Source organism: Onychostoma macrolepis, chromosome 16 (genome assembly GCF_012432095.1).
Source record: "Onychostoma macrolepis isolate SWU-2019 chromosome 16, ASM1243209v1, whole genome shotgun sequence".
NCBI lineage: Eukaryota > Metazoa > Chordata > Actinopteri > Cypriniformes > Cyprinidae > Onychostoma > Onychostoma macrolepis.
Window position 1 is genome coordinate 16,894,859 of NC_081170.1, and position 23,832 is coordinate 16,918,690.

The following is a 23,832-nucleotide window of genomic DNA, read 5'->3' on the forward strand; positions in this document are numbered from 1 at the left end:
TGAACACACATAAAGCGGAGAGCTCGTGAGGTGTTCTGTTCATGCCCTTGACATTCTCTGAGATGATGCACTGCACCATACACAGGCAGGCAGGTCACTGAGTTCGCCCCATTAGAGTGCAGTGATTTGAGAGCAGTGAGAGTGCTTCACAGCCCCGGCACATGAAACCCATACAGAGAGGGCATTATTCAGGGCATAATTTACTTTGCTCACACATTTTCAATGCAATCATGGCAGAACAATAATACTCCTAATGGACCACTGAGATGCTGAGGAAATATAAAGAGAAGTCCCACAGCGCTATGTGCCTCCCTGAGTGTCACAGCTGGCTCATGATCTTAGCGTCTGAGCTAAAATAATTCATCAAATACCAATGCACCTTCAAAATACCACATCGGATGGCACATTTTAGTAGACAGAAGGACGAATACATCAAGTAAACTGATCAAAAAGAATGAATCACTGTTATTTTAAAAGAACAAACGTACAATTATGTAACAAAATAGGTCTGCCTTTTTTGGCAGATTCAGTTTGCAGATTATTCATCAATTAATATTAAAATGCACTGTAAAAATATTTCAACATAAAACTGGCTTTGGCAATGGCAAAACAGCACAGACTCTAGTCAAAAAGTTTTATATTTAAAGTACATTTATTTCATACTAAGTATAGCTCAAATCTATTAACATATTTACTGACATATTTCCTTTGACTTCGTGATGAAAAAATTATAATTAAAATTTATTTGGAGTACTACTTGTGCACAACGCACATTTCTTAATATTAAAATGTATTTAATGTCAATATTGATGAGGATTGTATGATCTTTGAATAATATCAGTCTTTAAATACAAGATTTTTTAAAGTACACCTGAAGTTCCACTTTAGCACAATCAGATTTACTTCAGTATATCTTTAGATGGACTTCAGCACTGCTTCCACACAATTAAAGTGCATTAAGTACAAACTTAGTTGTTCCAATTTAGCAGACTTTAAGAATACCAGTTTAGTATACTAAAAGTACAACTGCAGCATATTTTTATTAAGTAAATAAATATGTGAATGTATTTGTAGTATTCTAGGCATGAAATAAATGTATTACAAATACACTTTTGTATATTTATTTTTCACTAGGGGAACAGGATATGAATTCATAAATATGACCAAGGTGAAGATTTGGCTCATCAATATTAATTAGCTAATATGCCTGGATGTGCTAGAAAGATTACCTGGCAATGTCACTCAGCATGAAGTTAATTAATATTCATGAGCTCAGTCTCAGTGCCATATAGTGACGTCTTAAAACTCATTCTAGCACCGCTGTTAAAGGGGTCATATGATGCGATTTCAAGTTTTTCTTTCTCTTTGGAGTGTTACAAGCTGATTGTGCATAGATAAGATCCCAGAAGTTGCAAAGACTAAAGTCTCAAAACCAAAGAGATATTCTTTATCAAAGTTAAGACTCTGCCACGCCCCCCTAAAACGGCTCATTCAAACACGCCCCTACATGTCTACGTCATGATGTGGAAATATTTGCGCCGCCCAAATGTGCAAGCAAAGAAAGAAGGCGTGGTTTCAGTAACTGCAGTAGTGTTGATGCAGGCAGTCATGTCAGGGAGACGCTGTGTGTTTCTATGTGAACGCAAAAGCACTTTATTTGGCCTTCCGAAAGTAGATGCATTTAGGAATCATTAGGATTACTTACAACAGAACAGCTCAACCTAGATGTTATCACAACACATTTTATGGACGACCGTTTCGTGAACCTAGGAGAGGAGATAATTCTGACTTTGCTATGACAATCTGGCGCTTCTGAATCAGTGACTGTAAGTATGTTTTGTTATTAATTTAAGTATTTGCTATTGACTGTTCAAATGCGGAGTTTTGCGCGTTGTGTGTGTGTGTGTGTGCTTGCGTGTGTGAGAGAGGGAGACACGGTCACACAACTGCGGTTTGTGTACTGCAAATACACACGAGCATCATCACTGTGTCTTGTCACGCAACTCTGTTCCCCTCTCGGGCTTGAACTGATGGTAAAACTAAGGAAATTATTAACTGTCTTTACATTTATTTTGAAAGCTAAAGCTCGCGATTATGGAAAGGGGCGTTACATTATATGCTTGTGGTGTTCGGCCAATCACAATGCACTGTGCCAGTTGCCCAATCAGAGCAGACTGTGCTTGTCGGAAGGAGGGACTTTGTAGAAAACGAAGCGTTTGAGAGAGGCGGGGCATAGAGGACTTACAATAATGTACAGTATTTGAAAAATAATGTGTTTTTTGAACATTAAATCATGTCAACATATTCTGTTATAGCCTGACTACGTCAGACTTCGTACTTCCGCTCAATTTCAGTTCGCTTCTGTACTCAGTCTGATATAGCAAACCATCTCCCAGATTAGCAGCCCGATTAGCAGATTAGCAGCCGGCCAACCAACGAACAGAGGGCGGGCTGAGAGCCGTGACGTAGACACTAAGCGCCGAATTTAAGATTGTAGTTTAGGTGAGGGAAAACTAAAATGATAGCGGACATGGAGACACGAGATACTATTCGCTCTGTTGTGGAGAATATTCCTGGCATTTGCCAACTGAAGCCCGAACAAGAAGAGTGTTTGGTTCACATTTTGAATGGAGGTGATGTTGTGGCCCTACTCCTGACAAGTTTTCGGAAAAGTTTAATTTATCAACTGTTACCGATCGTCAGCGAAAATCTGGGGAGGCCAAAGTCCGGCAAGGCGATAATTGTGGATGCGTAGATTTACTTCACATAATCTGCAAAGATCGTTTACAGCCATCTTCACTCCAGTATTTCGCTCGATGGTTTTGTTTTCGCGGCATACCTGTGTTTACAGCGGAAGTTCGAGGCGGCTGAGCCGGCACATAACATCTGTCATTACATGAGAAAGTAAACGCTTGTCAATTATGCCCTTCCAGACTCTGTCTACGAAGCAAAGCGAAGTAGCAGAGTTTGGTATTACCAGGCTAATTCTGTTACACCAAATACACAAAATAATGATCTTTAAAAAAAGCATCATATGACCCCTTTAAGTTATGATATTGTCAGCATATCATTCTCTAAAAGTGGTTCAGAATGGCAGCTGAATGCAGCAGCATCAGATGTTGAGGGTCACAGGAGTAAGATCTTTGCTGCAGCTGTTCTAAAGGTCAGTAGCCATCTGTAGTCAAGATCGCTGAAAGCACTGCTCTAGAAAAGATGTATACTCACCATTAACTATTCCAGTGCCATTCTCCACTTTGCTCTTCTGAGCCGTCTTAAACTCTTTAAGTGAGAGGTAGAGCACCCGGCGGACCACTCTCTCCTCCGACCATGGGATCCCATCATTATCATCCTGCAGAAGGGAAAAAAAGCTTATTTTAGAGCTCTAAAAATGAAACAGATGTGACCTAAAGTCATCTCACAAGAAAAATGTGCTCTCTAAATAAATGGTTTTGGGTTAATTAGTCAAACAATAGTCAAATAAATGAAATGGCAAACACTGAGAGTGGACAAGAAAAAAACAAAACTCTTGTATTGTGAAACCACAGCTATACAGACAGAAGACTGTGCTATAAATAGTGTAGTTGGCTGCGGTTTCTCCATTCCAGCACGTGTCAGAAAGCCTTTTATTACTGAATGCTCCAAAAGCAATCACAACAAATGCTCTCAGTGTTAGTATAACATTTGTTCCCCACAGATTACCTAATGTGCTGTAGTAAGACATCTTTCAAACTAGGTAGCTGAATGACCTCACTGTTATTCACATTTCTCTTAAAGCCTCAAAGTCTTTCATTCAGTAACGTGATCTCATATGAACTGCTAAATCTCTTTAGTACTTTAGTATTTTTTCACAATAAATCACCAGAAATGGGGTAACAACCAAGCTTGGTCTCAATCATGTCCTCTAGTGTTGCACTGTCACTAAATTGCCCACCAACAGGCTAGTTACATGGGAAACAATACACTTTCAGGAAAAAAGAACAAAGCTGTCACTCAGGTAAAGTACACTGCTGTGCCTTTTTTACCCCTAAATGGTACATATTAGTACCTCAAGTGTACATATTACTTATTTTGAGCTTTTCTACCTTTTAGGGTATCCAGTGACAGCTTTGTACCTTTTTTCTGCGAGTGTACAATGGTTCAGGAGGTTACACAGATCCCCCTTCTTGAAATATAAAGTCTTATATTTTAAACAGAAAGGAAGAAAAAGAAAGAAGGGGTGGGCAATACACCAGTGTGGCCCAATTAGTAAATTAAAAATTTGTCAACCAGTAGAGATTTCGGACTATTCTCTCTATAGCGGTTACACGCTCAAGTGACATTGCTGTGTTATGTTGTGTTCACAAAAACGTATCATTTGCACACATTTTTAAGCACCGCAGTTAAAAAAAAACAAGTGATTTTAAGCCATTGAAATGCAATCAGCAGTGAAAGAGAACTCATTTTATTATATATGGAATACTGAATGGAGTTATTTTTGCTGCTTGCATTTTTTGGCCTTGAATGGTTAAATACACACACTTGTATGTGTCAAAATGCCCGTCTTAGACGTATCCTCATTAACACAGTAATTTAGGTCTTAAGTGAAAGCAGTCAACTGAGAAGGAAAACACATATGTAACAGTATATTGGATCCGGGCAGCACTTAAAGTGGCAGCAGTCTAATGTTCCTGCTATGTGTCATTCATGTTAATCAAACAACAAAAGAGAACATCTCTTACTGCTCTTCAATTTTGTAACTTTAATAATATATAATATAATAATAACATATATTTAATTTACACAGTGAAGAATATGCAGTGTTTTATACATTTGATTACTTTATACAATGTAGCATTTCTAATTTATTTGTTCTACCATAGTATTATTATTATTTATTTTTTTGTCCTATTGCTTGCAATGTTTCTTATTCAATCGCTGAGCGTTTACTTGTGTTCAGTGACCTTTTTTTTATTCAGGCTAGAATGAGTTTTTTGTGATATTGACACTAGTGACAAGAATTATGAAATTTCTATGGTATCAGGAATTTTGATATCATAAAGACCTTACTTAAAGCAAAAATAACCATATTGTGATTTATATTGTTACCATAAAATAAAATTAATCATATCGTGATATAAGATCACCCACCCCTGACTGACAGACAGACAGATAGACAAACAACTAAAGGTAAATATGCAAGTATACAAACTATTTATGTACTGTTAGTTCACATAAATAGCTCACATTAAATATAGTTCATGAAGCGTAAGGTGAATGCTTAGAAATCATGTCATTTTATCCAGCAGCATCACATTTCAAAAATAAAAAAAAGTGATGTAACCCTGTGAACTGCTCACATTCACTCAATTTCCTGCATTGAAGTGAAGTGAAGTGAGTCAGCCCTCTGGAAGCAGTTCTATAGCATGAGAGGCCAGAGGCCAAATGCAGAGGAATGTCATGATTGTCACTGCATTTGGCACTTTCATGAAGCCAGATTTGATATTTTACATATGTGATTTATTGTTATCACTACAAATGTACCTTATTTTTGCAAACTGATCCTGAGAGTAAGAATCACAATCATGCTGCCCTCCCCCAGTAACAGCAATGTAAAATACTTGAGATGATTAGGACGATGTGAAGTGCTTAACCCCAGCTTAGGCCTCCCCATGGCACACGAAGAAAGTGGCACTCTCTGGGGAACTTCTAGTCGTCATGGAGACGCTCTTCCACAGGTCTATTGTGGCGGTCATGTGAAAGTCCCTGTCAGGGTGAACTCAAAACGATATGACATTTCACGAGCGAGAGCCAAGCTGTATTATTTATGAGATTATGCAAGTAGGGTCCCACAAAAAGAGCCACCAGATAGTGGAAGCCACTATCAATAGAATGCAAGACAGAAATGCCTCTCTTATAATAGGAACCTCAAAAATCCCATCTACTTAAACCACTTCAAACTAATGGTTTAAACACTACACAAACAATAAACTACTAAGAAGCAATAACAACAATAATATTTTTAATCTAAAACATCAGACAGGTAGTTATGGAGGAACAACTGATTATATATACAGTTAGGTCCATTTATATTTGGACACAGGCACAATTTTTATTATTTTAGCTGTTGACCAAAACATATTTAAGTTTCAGTTATATGCTTTAATTTGAGGGTATTCTCATCACAATCGGAGGAAAGGTTAAGGAATTACAGCTCTTTAATATGCACCTCCCCCCTTTTTCAAGGGACCATAAATAATTGGACAATTGACTCAAAAGCCATTTCATCGACAGATGTGGGCTATTCCTTCAATATTTCTACATCAACTAAGCAGGTAAAAGGTCTGGAGTTTATTCTAAGTGTGCCATTTGCATTTGGAAGCTGTTGCTGTGAACCCACATCATGTGATCAAAGGAGCTCTCCAGGCAAGTGAAACAGACAATTGTTAGGCTTCAAAAACAAATCAAATCCATCAGAGGGATAGCATGAACATTATGAGTGGCCAAATCAACAGTTTGGTACATTCTGAGAAAAAATGAACGCACTAGTGAGCTCAGCAACATAAAAAAGCCTGGACGTCCAGGGAGGTCAACAGTGGTGGTTGATCGGAGGATCCTCTCCGTGGTAAAGAAAACCCTTTCACAGCATCCAGCCAAGAGAAGAACACTCTCCAGGATGTAGGTGTGTCACTGTCAAAGTCTACAATCAAGAGAAGACTTGGCAAATACAGAGGGTTTGCCACAAGGTGCAAACAAGGCCAGATTAGACTTTGCCAAAAAACATCTAAAAAAAAGCCGGACCACTTCTGGAAAAGCATTCTTTGGGCGGCTGAAATTAAGATCAACCTGTACCAAAATGACAGGAAGAAAAAATATGGAGAAGGCTTGGAACAGCTCATGATCCAAAGCATATTATCTGTGAAACGTGGTGGAGCAGTGTGATGGCATGAGCATGCATGGCTTCCAGTGGCACTGGGTTACTGGTGTTCAGTGATGGACAGAGCACAGAAGCAGCCGGATGAATTCTGAAGTGTACAGGGATATACTTTCTGCCCAGAGATTCAATCAAATGCAGCAAAGTTGATTGGGCGGGCGCTTCATAATACAGATGGACGATGACCTAAAACATACTGCAAAAGCAACACAGGAGTTTTTGAAGGTAAAAAAGTGGATTATTCTGCAGTAGCCAAGTCAATCTCCTGATCTCAACTTGATTGAGCATGCATTTCACTTGCTGAAGACAAAACAAGTCAGAAACACCCACAAACAACTGAAGTCAGCTATAGTAAAGGCCTAGCAAAGCAAATTAGGAAACCCAGTCTCTGGTGATGTCCATGAGTTCCAGGCTTAAGGCAGTCATTGCCTGCAAAGGACTCCCAACAAAATATAAAAAATGTACATTTTTTTTATTATTATATTTATTTGCCCAAGTACATTTGGGCCTCTGTGGGGACTGTGGTTGTAATTCCTAAGCTTTTTATGTTATATTTTTGTTCAACCACTTGAATTAAAGCTTAAAGTCTGCACTTCAATTTCATCTTGATTGTTTCATTTTAATTCTATTCTGGTAGCATACAGAGCGAAAATTATGAAAATTGTGTCAGTGTCCAAATATATATGGACCAAACTATATATATTTACACTAGCAATTTTCTTATCTATTGTAAAAACGAATGCACAAAATAAACCTAGCAGGGAAAAATGTTTTGACAGGTCTTCAAACAGAGGGGGCTGATATTGACAGAGACAGAAACATCACTATATTACTAAATACACTATTTGCAACACACTATATTAAAGGTAAATGTGACAATTATAATAATGTGTTTATGTGAATATTGCTTTAAGTAGGCTACACCTCATTTAAAATACATTTAAATTATTTAAACATAATTTAAAAATTTTGTAATATTCTGTAACTGTCTAGGCCTATTAAATTATACAAATGATGCCACAAATTGTACTGTAATGTTGAATGACTACAATTATTCATTTTATCCCCAGAAAATATATTTCTCAGAGGCATCAGTATCAATGTTGATATTGGCGATATTTGCCTTCTTTCATGTTATTTTGTGAAGAAAATTCCATTTAACAAATATTTAAATTTAAATATGTTTTTATGTTGATTCTACATTAAATTTGGTAGTTCAATGTGAACATATACTTATAATTAAAATAGTAATTAATTAATTATCTAAATGTTTTTAATCAGTTGACAGCACTAATATATACAACCACAGTACTGTTGAAAAGTTTGGGGTTGGTAAGGGTTTTTTAAACGTTTTTCAAATAAGTCTCTTATGCTCACAAATTTATTAGATCAAAAACACAGTATTGTAAAATATTATTACAATTTTAGTATATTAAGAATGGCATTTATTTGAAACAGAAATCTTTAGTAACAATGTAAAAATCTTTACTGTCACTTTTGATCAATTCAGTGCATCCTTGCTGAATAAAAGTATTTATTTCTTTCACAAAAAACTTTGGGACGATAGCCGAGCGTATAAAATACACAATATATATACATAAATATAAATATTATAAATGTCTTTGCTCTGATCTGGCTTTAAACTGTGATTTTCTCCTTCAATCATAAGACTGATAAAGGGGTCTATATCCCAGGAGATTTAAAGCACAAAGCCTGTGCATTACTGGAGGACAGAAGCACTCTGGATTTATGACCAAATTCACTGATTTTATGCCAGCACAAGGTCCACTGCCAATTTCAAATGCAATTTGCTTGCTTGATGCTTGAAAATTGACAGTTAAGTGAATGTTTCCTGGTTTATTATTTGATCAAGAGGGCCTGATGCACTTTATTAAAAAAAAACAACAATGTAACTTCTCTATTATCACTAAACATGCCAGTTTATCCCAATACAATACGCAATGCACTAATGTACAGTAGAACTTTCCATGTAAGGCCAGATATCAGTACAGTAATCACAGACAGCACATGAGCCCAGCATCTCCTAAATCAATTAAACACTCATGTTGCTCATTTAACTGTCATAATCAGTTCCTCTGTGATAACGGCCTCATGTGCCTCTTCCTTTTAACCACATCAGTTTGCTATTTGTGCATGTAGCTCCGAGCAGCTCTTACAATTACACCAGCATCTCTCACCACATGTCTCTAATCCATGCGTTGGTTTTTATTGCGTTGCCAGTAGCCCTGTCAATTATTGATAAAGGTGTATTGTGTCTGCAGTCATGAGGATAAGTCTGTCACCATAAGCACAATGCAGATCTTTCATGCTAGCGGCATATATCGGTTGAATTAGAGGACTTTTTACATGTTTACATTGGGAGTCGATAATCCAAAGATCAAGTAAGGCATCAAAACAGCAACAAAGAGTAAAAACCAAACAACAGAGAGGACAAAGTCAGAGCAATAATGGCAGAATAATAGGCTGCAGAATGAAGCTTGTTTAATTTAGTGTGTGGGTTTGATTTGCATACAGATAACTTGTCAAATAGCTTTTATTAAACATGATGGCTTTAATGAGTAAATTGCTCCCATATGGACTTCAACAGCTTGAATCCAAAAGCAACTTGCATTATAATCAGGAAACTTATTGGGAAAGCTTTAATCTTTACCTGAAGTTTTGCATAGACACTGATTGAGACAGAGCTCGCCAATGTTAGTTGGGTCTGCGAGAGCTGCTTCACACAGATCAAATTTAAACAGGGCAGCAGGAGCAGACGGGCTGTGGGCCAGCCTGCCAACATATCAGATCTGACCTTGCTACCCATCTGTCTCAGACCAGTCACTGGCCACTCACACACACACACACAGCTGACTTACTACTAATGTTAACAAAAGCAAGCTGGCATGAAAGAATAAAACGGATCTATTATTTACCCAGGGCCAACAACCTGATGTTAAAAGCAGCCTATCAGCACGGTACAAGCAGGCAATCGATTGTAAATGATGACTGGCATAAGCTTCTCAAATAAGCCATTCAGTATCACACATCCACCGCATTCATGAAGAAAAATCAACTACTCAGTCCAGCGACAACATTAATTATTTCTGAAAAGCAACATGGAACTGGAAATTAATTTACAGGGACTGTAAACAGGGATGCGTGACATATTTGCCCTATACCCATTATCTGAGAATATCTATCTAGGTTTTTTAATTTATAAGTAGATATTGGACATTTATAATCAGCATTGTATATTTAATTGTTGCTGCATATTTTAAATTGTAACAGATTTTTGCTATCATCTAGCACTTACTTGCTGTGTGTATAAAATTGAAAAATAAAAATCTTCATATTTATTAATAATCCTATTTTTATTATCTATTATATAATTTTTCATTCTGTACATTATATTGTTGTGAGGCCTAAATGTATAGCACACAAAACCATTTATTTAATTTTTAAGTATTGAGTTTGTATTTCTTGTATTTTTCTAACTACACCAGAAAGATTTTTACTCATAAATTTCACAAATAATTACAAAGAAACTGCAAGTAACATTGAGTTAAACATGAAATTTTGAAGTAGAACGACTGAAATAGGACTTTCTAGTAAAGCAGACTCCAATCATCTTTGTTTATTTACAACTCTGAAAAGCAATTTTTTTTTACAGTGTAGTATGGATTAATAATATCGGCCAGTTCTCAGGTATGGCACTCATAAACGATTGAACCCTTGCCAATTTCTTTGCCTTTTTACATTTTTTTGTGGCCTCAAATAAATCTACATAAGCCTTTGCTTATTTATGTGTGTGTGTGTGTGGATCCTTTTTTCCTCTCAGTTATTGGATGCAACATGAAAATAATTTCTGAACTTATCTTTATCAGCCAGAATTTCAATATGGGTACAGAAGAAAGAAGGCTTCAACAAACCGCACAGACATTTCAGGAAAATTTACTAGTATAACCCGCACAAGTGACAAATTGCAAAACATGTTTCCTCAGAACAGTGCATTTGCATCTCCAAAAATCTTAGCTTTATTAAAGCACATACAGTCCTGATGAAAAATGGTGAACTACACATTATAAATTCTCCCCAAAAGCGCATAAAGAATAACAGAACTGCTGATCTTCATGCTTGCATTGCAAATAAATGTTTTGGTATTCCGAGGTTCAGCGCTGTGGCACACAATCCTCACTGACTATATAAACACAAAGGACTCAATGCTCAGGGGAGTTCCCACGAGCCTGTTTGTAGCGCTGCATCCTATAGGTTTGCTTATCAAGGACACTTTGTTTCTAGTGACAGCACTCTCTACACATTCACCTAGCTGTGAAGACAGATTGCTGCAGACGGAGCCAAGGAAGCACAGACCCACCCAATGACAATCCCTTCTCCTGCCATGACAACAGGAGAATGCCAGTGGCAAACCTGGCCGCTTTACCATATGCACCTTCCTCCCTCTATTTCCATACACATGAGCAGCATTGAATAATATGCTTGTAGTTGGACAAATTAAAACTAATTTAAAACTCAGTGATCGAGTACAGTGCATGAAGTATTATGACGTCTCAAGAGACAACAGACGCTGGTGGATTCACCTTGCACTGATTTTCACCCATGTTTCTTTCCTTCGAGAACATAAAGCTATTACTTGAATAGCTATTACTTGAAAAATGCTTTGCAGCTGCAAACAAAAACAGAATCTCTTTAGCTTTAAGGGTACTGGTATTTGAAGTACATTGAAACGCATACTGGAAGCCAGAATACAGTAAATGCAACAATATTTGAAGTGTTTATTTGCAAAAACAGATAACTCCGTGTTTTGTTTTAAATTTTTATTATGTTATCAAGGTTTTATTGAGTTAGTTAGCTGGAGGCTTTATTTTTTGTTATTTTTTTTAACCTAGTCAAAATAACCCAACTGCAGTTTGATTAATTGGAATGCACAATGAAAAAACATGATTTCTGAGTTATCTGTTTTTGCAAATGAACTCTTCATTTGCTTATCTAAGTTTTGCTGAAGTATTTAAATACATCAAATTGCTATTTATGACATCTAAGGGTGTTATCTCTACAACAAATTAAAAAGCCGTTAAATCAACAGACAAAAGCCAGACACATTTCTTGATAATAACATCACAGCAATAACTATACCCAATTTAGCAAGCCCATTCTGATACAATATCTCTCCTTGGAGTTTGGGATGACTGCATCAATTAGTGCACAGCTGGACACGTCTGAGACGGAGGGATGAAGCAGCCATTACAAGCTGCCTGCAGTTTTTACATCATCCTTTGTTTTATTTGAGAGTTGTAACACAGACACAAAATTTCATTACACAGATAAAATGCAATGATGCTGTACAGTAGTAGATGGCACACGTCATGTTCCTATGCTTATTTATCAACTCATCACAGACTAATATTATCCAGTGATTTAACAGTGTGGACATTACAAAGATTCATGTGTTACATATAAAATTATCTTAAAAACACAAATTATCATTATTTATATTAAAATGAATTTAATCATATCATATTATTCATTTCGATCCTTTAGAAATCATTCTGTTATATACTGCTTTGGTGCTCATGAAACGTTTCTTATTATTATCAATGTTGAAAACAGTTCAAATAATATAATATAATATTTTTCTGTAAACAGTGATAATTTTTTCAGATAAACAAAAAGTTGAAAAGCATATAATTGGAATATAATTTTTTGTAACATTGTAAATGTCTTTAATGTCGCTTTTGAACAATTTCATGCATATTTTTTTTCCAAAAATAAAAATAGCGTCAAGATAAGCACTCAAATTCATAAAAAACATTCACTTGTACGTTAAGCAATGAGATCAATGTGATGAATTAATGACATCCAACACCATGTCAATTCTATTGTTACTGTTATAGCACCGATATGACCTTATTTAAACAATTAATTTTACAGTGCCAGCGTCTCATGTAAGCATGTTACTATAATTAATATAATAACAGTCAGCTCTGCAAAATAATTACACAGCAAGTGCATGTAGTCCATTAGTATTATTCATTACTTATGTAAATACACAGTAAAATGAACACTGTAATATAAAGTGTGACCAAGTATTTCCTCAGGCCCTATATTTCAAACCACATTAGCAATCATATATCATACAAACGCAGACCAAAATCCTCGAACTGCACTGAAACATATTAACCAATGCAGTGACTGAAGTGAAAACAGATTGCGAAGAAATTAAAGGTCCATTATGTCTCTGTCAGTTACAGAGATGAGGACCAAAAGTTTAAAAACGATAATGAAAGATTAGCATCACCATTATTTGGGATTAAACCTACAATTTTTGAATTAACAGCCTGGCTTCTTATCGTTTAACCCCACTAAACCAGTTAGTCAAGATTTAAAAAAATAATAATAAAGTTTAAAGCAAACCCTTTGAATGAATTAGTCTTTCTAATGTTTGTAAATGTAATGCTACCTAAACTGGGTCAGTGTAGCATGGGCTTTACTTCTCTGTTACTGTGTGAAGCAAACTGATGCCAAGGATGAGTCTAAAGGAGCTAAACATATATCAAATATCTATGACTGCTGAGGCCAAAGAAAATGTGTGGGACACAAGAGCTTCCAGTTTAGATGGCCATCTCTGGCATGTGAGGCAGGCCTGTGCCCACTGTAAACACAGACCGATATACATCTGCCAATTTCTGCTCTAATGTTGTCACATTAAATAGATTTGTTTTCACATATGGTGCTCGGGAGAAAGCGTGAAACGCGATTTCTTACAGTCTTCTTCATTTCTGCAGCTTGTTCATTTACACTACACTTCAATAATGTTACAATAATCCTCAGTAATAATGTGAGCTGTAACCTCACCTAATCCTGAATGACATTGTGTAATATTCTTAAATAGAAAGAATGAGATCAAACGGCACAATGGGAACTGCAACAGAGGAGTTTCTGTGTAAATACAGGCCGGTTTACAATGGAAAGTGACATATCAACTTTGCTGCTGAATCATGCAGTCCTAATCAGAAATCTCTTGATCCCTTTGTTGATTTAATAACCAACAATATCCGGTTTGGCAAGAAAGCAGAAAGAACGTAAAACATTCTCAGTCTCAATATGCACAACATGCTATTTATATCCATATCCATCTGTTTTCAAAAACGGTAGAGATTTATTCATAAAATTACCTTCACATTGAACTCATATTGATTTTTCACATTTGATTGACATTTCAGCATGAATTGTTTATAAGTGTGTTTGTGCTAGTGCCGCCACATATCTAAACATCTAAGCGACAGCTGTATTTGATCCACAGGATTGCAATGAATTACAGTGAATACCAACTAAAGCCATAAGCAGAGAGTGCCATACAAAGAAGCTATCATCTTTAAACTGATCATTCCCAGCCTCGTAAAACTATACTCAATGTTCAGGGCTTGTACTTCAAGCCACGTGGCAATTAAACATCAGAGAGTCAATGTAAACAAAGACAACAGACAGCAAATGAATGAAATGGTAACTCTCAAACAATGACAGATCATAAATTTGAATACTTTGCTGTTATTCCATATCTTTCTTTCTTTATTGCTGGAATCTGATTTTAAATCTAGAAATGTATGTCAGCATTTCCTCCTGGAGCCTGTTTTCTTACGCTCAAGATGGATTATAATGTTTCCTAGATAAGGTTATATTCGAAGGGATGTAGATAAGTGGTTCTCCACCAGGGGTCTGGGGCCCGCTAGGGGGCAGCAGCAAGCTTCCAAGTATTTACAATAAGGCAAAACTAAAATAACAATGCCTTATTTTAATTGACCCGCTCAACAGCTGTTTTTCTTTGAAGAACCAGGTTTCCCAACTGTTCCACGCATCTTGAAAAACCTGGATATATGAGGTATTCTCATTTTAAATATAATTTCTACACCTGAAAAAGACATATAAATTAACAAAAGGTCATAAGCATTTTACACAAAAAAAAATATACCATTCAGGAGGTCCTTCAGATATTGTTGTGGACAAAAGAGGCCTTGGAGGTAAAAAGTTGACAACTGCTGGTATAGATGCAAGTTTAAGTAATAGGTCTTCAAATTCTAAACTGTTTCTCATTTATTCTTAAAAACACAAATCAAACCATAACAAATTTTAATAGATTGAAATAAATACAACACATACACAGATGAAATGGTGAAGCATACGGACCTGAACATTTTATTACAATAAAATACAGTGATTTTTAATTAACACTGTTAATTCAATGTTATTTTAGTATCACTGACATACTATAGTTTTTTTTTCTTCATATTTTAAATTAGTTCTTATTTTAATATTTTCCATTTTCTTTTCTTCTTTTTTTTAGTTTAAGGTTTTAGCAACTTTTGTCTATATAGTTTTCCTATGTCTATATAGTTATTAATTTATTATTACAGTTTTAGTACATAAAGTTAAGCTAAATGGAAATGAGAAAGGTTGCCTTGGCAACTAGCTAAAAGTAAGGCAGTATTTTATTTATATCATAATATCGTTATAACAATTTATTTATAGCAAATAAGCATTTTATTCCAGTTAACGTTTATTTTATTTCAAACTATAACTTTGGTTTGAATGCCAATGAACAGGATTACTTATTAGGGTTGAAGGGCCAAACAAGAGAAAATAAGCCTAATACCTATAAGAGATGAGTTTGATCACTCATGACTTGATTACTTAATTGGACTACAACAAAGACATCTGATAATATGACAGCAGGACGGGAAGGAGGGACAATTTTAGCATATATCTTACATAGCCTATATAATAAAGAGGTCAGTCTGCTTACAGCATCTAACCAGTAGGAGGTCAGAGACAGGCTGTAAACTACCTCAGCCTTAACCACAATACAAGCATCTGCCCACGATTTGACAAGCTAAGTTCTCGTGACATTGAAAAACCAACCTACACACACACACACACACACACAGAATGACGACCGCAAACACACACTGACCCACAAACTGACCACGCTATGGTGTCGCGAGACGGTCGTCTACATCGACTGGAGCTACTGTATGACAAAGCTGACAGTGGAAATCAACATAGTAACATGCCACAGACACCGGAAATGCGAAACATAACAAGGTAGCCTACACTTCAAAAGCCCAATGCATTATTTGGGTCAACAGCCAGATACGGATCGGCCAGCCTGTCCTTAACCTCTAATTCAAATAGAAGATGGTTCATGGACTGGTCGTTTATAACATCTGACCTAATTCTGTCACAAACCTGATGATAACTTAAAACGGGGGACAACAGCGATGTGATTAAGGCAAATTAAGAGGCAGCTGCCACTGAATTCGATGGTCACGCAACGGATTAAACGTCAAATTTGCACTTACAAATTTCTTTTGAATGATATTTCTCTTCGGCCTTTCCCTATTCATTTTGCCCTCCAGATTGAATTCATTAAAGGTCAAACGGCCACATCAATTCTGATTATTAAAAAAAAAAAAATCTTTCCGTTGTTGTAGCACGTGATTATTTAAATCCCTGGTAGCAAAATGTCGAGGTAGGCAGAGAATGTTGTATCCCGGTCGATCGGCGTTAGCCTGGCTTCTTTTCACAGCTCAATAGACCAAAGAGGTAAAAGAATCCAAATCCGAAGATCCATGGCGATTAGAAAGGGTCTGTGTAAAAAAAACAACGGCAGCATATCCACCGAAATGAGCTAGAGTAGCCAATCTTCCATTTGAAAGCTAAACGGCGTATTGTCAGGGCTCCCCGCACCACATTCTTGCAGTCAAAATAAAAGCCAGCTTCTGGCTTCCATTCTCGTAGGTTGTAATGTATCGTTATTGTTACCTTATGCGGGTGCAAAACAGTCAAACACACCAATTTGAAAAATCTAGAGTTGGGTTTTGGCTGCCGCTGTGCTCCCTCATATTGTGTGAACTCAATGGCACCGATGTTACTGCGACCTAGTGGCGTCTTTCATAGGAGGCTCCGTCCTATCATTCACCATCAGCACGTTTAGCGGTACATTTGAAAAGCCTGTCGCTCATTTATAGCTGCCAATAATAATTAGCCACGACTGTAAGAAGGTGCAGAGGAACAAAGATGCATGAAAAGTACTAAAAAAAGAAAGAGATTTTTTTTTAGCCCATAAGTGCAATGTGTATACAAAATAAACACTTGTGGAGTCTTTTACAGGTTATTAGAATTGTCATGAAGCTTAGGTGATTCACATTATCATAAATGGCATTAGAACATTGTCACCAGTTTGCAAAGAGTGGAAACTAAAATCACTTCCATGCATCTTGATCAAGAGACAAAATGCAAATGTCAGATTGAAATTGGCTTATAAGAAGACTCAGTTTGGTGTTACAAATTATTTCTAACCGATAGGATCGTACACGAACCCTACGGAAACATACGATTCACATGCAAACCTACATACTTGTTATCCCCTATATGTTGCTTTAAATAAAATTATAACAGTTGCCAGTTTTGGAAACCCACGGCCCTAAATGCATTGTACTATGCCAATGTTGGTGAAATCAAGGAGTCTTTAAGGATTATAGCAAACCCCTCTCTGTGATAATCCAGGGATTATTTCTAAAAATAAACACCCTGATCAGCAATCCCAGTATATGGGGATAAAACTGATGGGGTATTTTTCCCCATTACAGTGTGAAATGTTCTGAGTGTCATTCATTTGAATTAGACAACAGGGTTGCTGCAAAAAAAGTAATGCATCATATTCAGTTATTTAACAAGTTAATTTAAATTTACATTGATTCATTTAGATATTAGCAAAAGCAATTTACAAATGAGAACAATCACAAGCAATTTATCATAGAAGAGCCAACAATTTGCCACAACAGAAAATTGAGAAGAAAATATAGAAAAGAGATATGATATATTAGAATTAGAGAGAATATTAGATAATTCAAATATTTATTTATTTATTGGTTCATCTCCACAATGCTTAGAAAAATGTACAGGCTGCTCCTGAGTTCAAGTTTCAGATAATTGTTGTTGCCATATCCTTTCCTTTGGTTCTAGAATTCTTTTCTTATTTTTGGCTGGAAAAAAATGCAAGATGGGATATTCCTGTGATTGCGTGGCTAAAGATCTGCTGAAGTCTGTTCTTTGTCTTTCTACCAGGAACGTTATCATTCAGCCTGAGCCTGAGGGCAGATAGGCCTCTTTAATTGGAACAGCGTTAAAAATAACCTCAAGAAGTATCAGGGGCATATCACAGCACAAGTGCCCATTTCATTACGCCAGAGATTTTGGCTAGAGTTGTAAATGCCAAAGACAGGAAAAGCAAACTGAAAGAAGTTGGTAATGGTTTTGGGATACAAACAGAGGCAGATGAAGTACACAACTCCATTACTGAAATTTGTGAAAGTACAGATTCTGCTGGTCAAATATTACTCCATTACAAGTGAAAGTTGTAAAGACAGATTTTTACTTAAATAAAAGTACAGAAGTATTTGCTTTTAAAAGTACTTTAGTACCAAAAGTAAATGTCCTTTTTTATGTCAATGCACTGTTTTATTATTTTTGTATGTAATACTTGCAATACCTCTGAAGCAACTTACAATACATTACACCTACTGCATACACTGACTAGCTTGTAGTATCTTTGGAATAAAGAGTTTCTGGAAAGTTAAAAACCTATGGGGAGAAAAAAAAAGTAAAAATTATTATTTAACACCTACCCACCCCCACAAAAGCAGGATTCACACAGCTCTGACACTGTGCACACATCTATGTGTTGCCATTCATCCACATTAAAACAGAGTGGACAGTGAAATTGCTGTAAATACAGAGTGATACGGAAGAAAAACAAAAAAATCAAACCTGCTTTAAAATCCAGCAACACAACTGTAGCTGTATAACTTTACAACAGCAACACTGCTTTAACAAAAAAGCAAAACAGCAAGATTATTTTACATCAAAACAAAAATTAAAAATGGATCACTCTAATCACTCTCGCAGTACTTTGATGTCACACACAGAACAATCTGTGCAGTGCTGCTTCAAGTCCAACACCTATTGTGCTTTATTAGTTCAATAACAGTACAACAGTTCTTCTGTGGCTTTATAGGTAATATTTTCACTATACCACAGTATTAACTTCTTCTTATTGAATTGTTGTAAATAAATATCACATTTGCTACTGGTCAGTGTTCAAAAATGCTGGGAAATCACTTCATGTTGCCCTACAAGAGTGATTACTGATAAACTGTCTGAAAAAAAGAAAGTCACGTTTTAGAGAAGAAAAAAAATCACCCACTGACTTTCAAAGCTGCTACATAGTAACGACATTCTACTTTGAGGACCTTGATAGAAATGTAGTGGAGTGAAAAGTACAATATTTGTCTTTCAAATGTAATGAAGTTAAAGTCATAAGTTTCCAGAAAAAATAATACTCAAGTAAAGTACAGATACTCAAAAAGTGTACTTAAGTACAATACTCAAGTAAATGTACTTAGTTACTGTCCGCCTCTGGATACAAATAATTAAACCACTGTGCAAAGAACCACAAGAGAAAAAAAAAAAAAAATATATATATATATATATATATATATATATATATATATATATATATATATATATATATATATATATATGAAGAGTTCAGATGCAAAAGCCTCTAAGTGCCATCTGCACTTAAAACGGTCCTTTTCTATGCAATTAAAGTGAAATAACTGAACATAAATAAAGGAGCCTGATAAAATTGTCATTTTAGAAGAAAATTTCAGATGGCATTTAGAGGCTTTTGCATCTGAACTCTTCATATATATATATATATATATATATATATATATATATATATATATATATATATATTAAAATGTATTTTATTTTTCAGAATGTCATACATCATACACTTTTAAATGACATAACTGTCACTGAATTTAGGATACATTAGAATTCATGAGGATATGGCTGAATGCTGTTTACATTTTCTTGCCTATTGAGTTTAAAAAAGAGGAACATTGTAGTACTCTAAGATTTGTTAAATCACATGAGCCTGTTACAGTCTGCAAAACAAGAACTTGTCTGGTATTTTCTCCCATTTTGTTCTAAAAAACAAGGTTTTAAGTAAACTATGAATGCTGTAATTCACCACTAATAATGGGCCACCCTGCTGGCAGGAGAATCAATTCATCACTTTAAAACATGCCTGTCCCTGGGGCAGAGTCAGAGATGTAGGCTAATTGTGAAGCACTAGACTTTGAAGAGAAGTGCTCAGCAGAACAGAAAAGATTTTGGTTGATTGCCAAACCAAGCAAACTCTCAAGGAAGTAGTTTTCATACAAAGACAGGACACAATTCAGGCTGGTAGAGTTTGATCTGCTTTAGATCATACATCATAGCTCAGAAATGCTTTTAGTGTCCTTTATAGTGGACATGAAAACATGTACTTGCTAGAGTTTCAGTATTGAATTATTTGGTTGTTTATTTCTGATGCTGAAGCTCTACGTGTGAATTTTCAAACAGATGGAGGCAAAGCTGGAGTTCTGCTGCAGCCATTTATAGCCATGTACTAACGGTTCTGTAATTAATGCAATGTCCCTCCCAACCGTCAAAGCCTCCTACATGTAATTTATGGCCTTAAAATGTTTATTTTTTTAGCAAATTCACTCTTCACGTGATTGGTTCATCACCACAGTTTAATTCTTATAGTGTTGTAAACTTCCATTTGTGAATGTGAGGGAGTTTTTTAAAAATAAATATATGATAAGATTTTATATTTTTAATGGGCTTATTAATTAATCTGCTATAACACATAGGCTACAAAATGAACTGTAAGCTAAACCAAAATAATAATGTTGTCAAAGCAAAGCATTCGAGTTCTTCATTATAGAGAGCTAGTGATCAAAGGAAATCATACAATTCATAAAAAGTTAAATCTGGAAATAATATCGGGTACAAGTAAAAACACGAAGCACATGTCCATCAAACAACTACATATGTACTCAATCTTGTGACAGAAATGGCTAACTAATACAATTCATGAGCTTTAACGCCCCCTTCTGGTTATTGAGTAACTAGCAACTATCAAACTCTCCGATGATGAAACGAGACAACAGACGATTTGTAAACAGTTTTAAGCAGGCTTCTGTTTTTTGACAGTCGTCTAATTTTTTTTTTTTGGTAAACCGAACGGTTATATAATGATTCGCAGGAAGCCACCTTTGGTCTTAATCGGTGCTTGATTAACCATGTCTGGAACATATAATACAATGTTACACTTAACAATCAGACTTATCCAGCAAACATTCAGACTACGATCGACTGTCACACAAGTGGTGAGAAAGAATGATATTTTATATAAGATGTTTAAAGACATTTTGCGTTAGCCTGTTGCTTTGTTTACATAGGTATTGCTAATTTATGCTATCACGAGCTAATTTTGTCACAGGTTATGGAGAAACCATGCATATTAGCTACCACACTTGGAGCACCCGGAGGCATCTACAAGTGCTTTGCACCTTGTATCGAGAAACACTTCACTATAATTCCATATGAGAGGTTTGTACAGAGGAAAGAAGACTTCGCTGACAAAATCCAGGCAGTGTTTGTTTGGGGTGCTGTAGCTTTAAAAGTTGACCAAAACCTGCTACAATCTTTGCCTAACCTCAAAGCTGTTGTTAACGGTGGGGTAGGAGTAGACCACCTTGATATACCTCTGATTAATAGCTTTGGAGTCAAAGTTTCCAACACTCCTCATGTAGTGGATAATGCCACTGCAGATATTGGCATGAGTTTGATGTTGGCATCTGCAAGGAAGATTGTTGAAGGTGAGAGATGCAGTTTCCTTTCTATACTACTTCCTGTTTTATCATATTGTTGACTGAGTCCATTGTGAATTTCTTTTTCTCTGCAGGGCACGATTTTTCCAAGTTCCGAGAGTGTGATGATTTTCCAGAGTCCTCGCTGGGCACTGATGTTACCGGAGCCATCCTGGGCATCATCGGCATGGGTAGAATAGGATACAAAATAGCCAAGAGAGCGCAAGGGTTTGAGATGAAAGTCCTTTACCACAATAGAAATCGAAGGTGAATCTGTTGGACTTTGAAATATTCACACTGTCACTAAACAGCTTCTTACCAGCTTGAGTAATACATAAACTATCAGTTTTCTGTTTATTTTTTTCTACAAGTAGTAGTTAGACATTGCTTTAAAATATATTTTAAAAAGTCACTGATATGCACTACCGGTCAAAAGTTCAAGGTCAACCTGTTTCTTTTTTCTTTTTCTTGCTTTTATTCAAAGATGCATTAAATTTATCAATAGTGACAGTAAGATGCTACAAAAGACATTTTGTAAAATTCTGTATATTTAGGAAAATCTTTTGTAAAATCTTACAAAGACTTTTCCACAAAACAAAATTAAGCAGTACAACTGCTTTCACAATTCATGAAAATGAGAAACGTGCATCAAATCATCATATTAAAATTATTTCTGAAGAATCATGTGACACTAAAGACAGGAGTATTGACTGCTGAAAATGCAGCTGTACCATCACAGGAATACATTACATTTTAAAATATATTTGAATAGAAATCAGATATTTTAAATTGTAGTAATATTCCTCAATATTGTTGTATTTTTGATCAAATAAATGCAGCCTTGGAATGCTTAAGAGACTTTCAGAAACATTAAAAACATCTTACCAACCCCAAACTTTTGAAAGGTAGCGTATGAGCATATATTGTCAATATTGCAATTATTCCTTTCAAAATAAAGTGTGAAATTACAGTGGTGCCTTTCAGCTAGGTTACATATTTAGTCTCTGATTGGGATCATATTTAATTATAGAAGGCCTTATAGGTTGTGGTCAGGACTTTTTAACATTATATTGGCTAAATGCAATACTTTAATTTCACAGCATTTTATATGTCCAGGCCTGAGAGTGAAGAGAGAGCAGTTGGGGCCACATATTGTGCAAGCATGAAGGAGCTGTTACAGAGGTCAGACTTTGTCATGGTGGTGGTCAATCTGTCCCCTCAGACGCACAAACTGATTGGTGCCAAAGAGTTTGCCATGATGAAACCCAATAGCACCTTTATCAACATTAGCAGAGGTAATGTAATAGGCTGGAACAAAGCAATCCAATTAAACAGAAGCAGCCCAGTTTGAGAACTACTTTCCTCGTCATAGGCTTGGTAGTGGACCAAGATGCTTTGGTGGATGCTCTCAGGAAGAAAATGATACGAGCTGCTGCTTTAGATGTCACATATCCCGAACCACTTCCCAGGTTTGTTTTGCTTGGCACATTTTTGTTTAACAAACTTGCTTAAATCAATATTAGGAGGATAGTAAAATTGCAAGCCTAAATGTTTTTTTTGTAGTAAATACTATGCTTCTTGGTTATATACAGGGATCATCCCCTGCTGTCCTTCCCAAATGTCATTGTCCTGCCTCATGTAGGAACCCACACTGTGGAGACCACACAGATCATGGTGGAGAGGATGGTGACCAATGCCTTGGCCGCTGTAACTGGAGGCCAACTTCCTGATGAAGTCAAGGCATAGAGCCAGAGCACAGAGCCATCTGTTCCTCTTTTGTTTTTAACCAGCAAAACATAGAAAATACTAATAGATTTAATAATCATTTTATTTTGTGATTTGTGCATACGAATAAATCTTTTAAATAGTTTATGTATGGTAATAACCAAAAGAATATTAAAGGATATTAGATTGAACAGCACAGTAAAAAAAAAAAAAAAAAAATCCAGCAAAATCTCTCACAGTTCTGACCATTAAAAAAGGATCCTGATGCTAAGAAAGACTTACTCAAAAATAAACTTGACAATACAGTTATGTATGGAGTATTTTCATATTTTATACTGCTGACATCCTATTATGTGGATTATTTTTTGTTTGTTACTTCTATGTAGTTATTATGTATCTACATACAGA

At 35.9% G+C, this 23,832-nt stretch overlaps 2 protein-coding genes across 3 annotated transcripts in view; one reads left to right on the forward strand and one right to left on the reverse strand.

Annotated features, from left to right (window-relative positions):
* Nucleotides 1-16,877, reverse strand: part of jarid2a (jumonji and AT-rich interaction domain containing 2a) — a 54,971-nt gene extending 38,094 nt beyond the window's left edge. Inside the window, exons 1-2 of the mRNA XM_058748210.1 lie at nt 16,288-16,877; nt 3,226-3,349 (exon numbers count right to left, since the gene is read on the reverse strand). Of these exons, the coding sequence (XP_058604193.1) occupies nt 3,226-3,349; nt 16,288-16,332 (169 nt within the window). The 5' untranslated portion in view covers nt 16,333-16,877. The remainder of the gene's footprint in view (nt 1-3,225; nt 3,350-16,287) is intronic.
* Nucleotides 16,878-20,960: 4,083 nt separating this feature from the next.
* On the forward strand, nt 20,961-23,733 carry zgc:136493 (uncharacterized protein LOC692276 homolog). Of its 2 annotated transcripts, none has more exons than XM_058746155.1 (6): nt 20,961-21,216; nt 21,330-21,708; nt 21,795-21,966; nt 22,816-22,994; nt 23,072-23,168; nt 23,342-23,733. In XM_058746155.1, exons 1-6 carry the CDS (start codon nt 21,130-21,132, stop codon nt 23,427-23,429), a joined length of 1,002 nt encoding a protein of 333 aa, XP_058602138.1. In that variant the 5' UTR covers nt 20,961-21,129; the 3' UTR covers nt 23,430-23,733. The 2 variants fall into 2 exon arrangements, with proteins under 2 accessions (XP_058602138.1, XP_058602137.1); XM_058746154.1 differs by having other exon boundaries at nt 20,963-21,216; nt 23,292-23,733.
* The last annotated feature ends 99 nt before the right edge of the window (nt 23,734-23,832 follow it).

What these genes read in the sequence shown, in the direction of transcription:
- zgc:136493 (XM_058746154.1), top strand. Translation starts at nt 21,130, where the DNA reads ATGTCTGGAACATATAATACAATGTTACACTTAACAATCAGACTTATC. An exon ending in TGCAAGGAAGATTGTTGAAG is followed by an intron (nt 21,709 to 21,794) that starts GTGAGAGATGCA and finishes TTTTCTCTGCAG; the next exon opens with GGCACGATTTTTCCAAGTTC. An exon ending in TACCACAATAGAAATCGAAG is followed by an intron (nt 21,967 to 22,815) that starts GTGAATCTGTTG and finishes TTATATGTCCAG; the next exon opens with GCCTGAGAGTGAAGAGAGAG.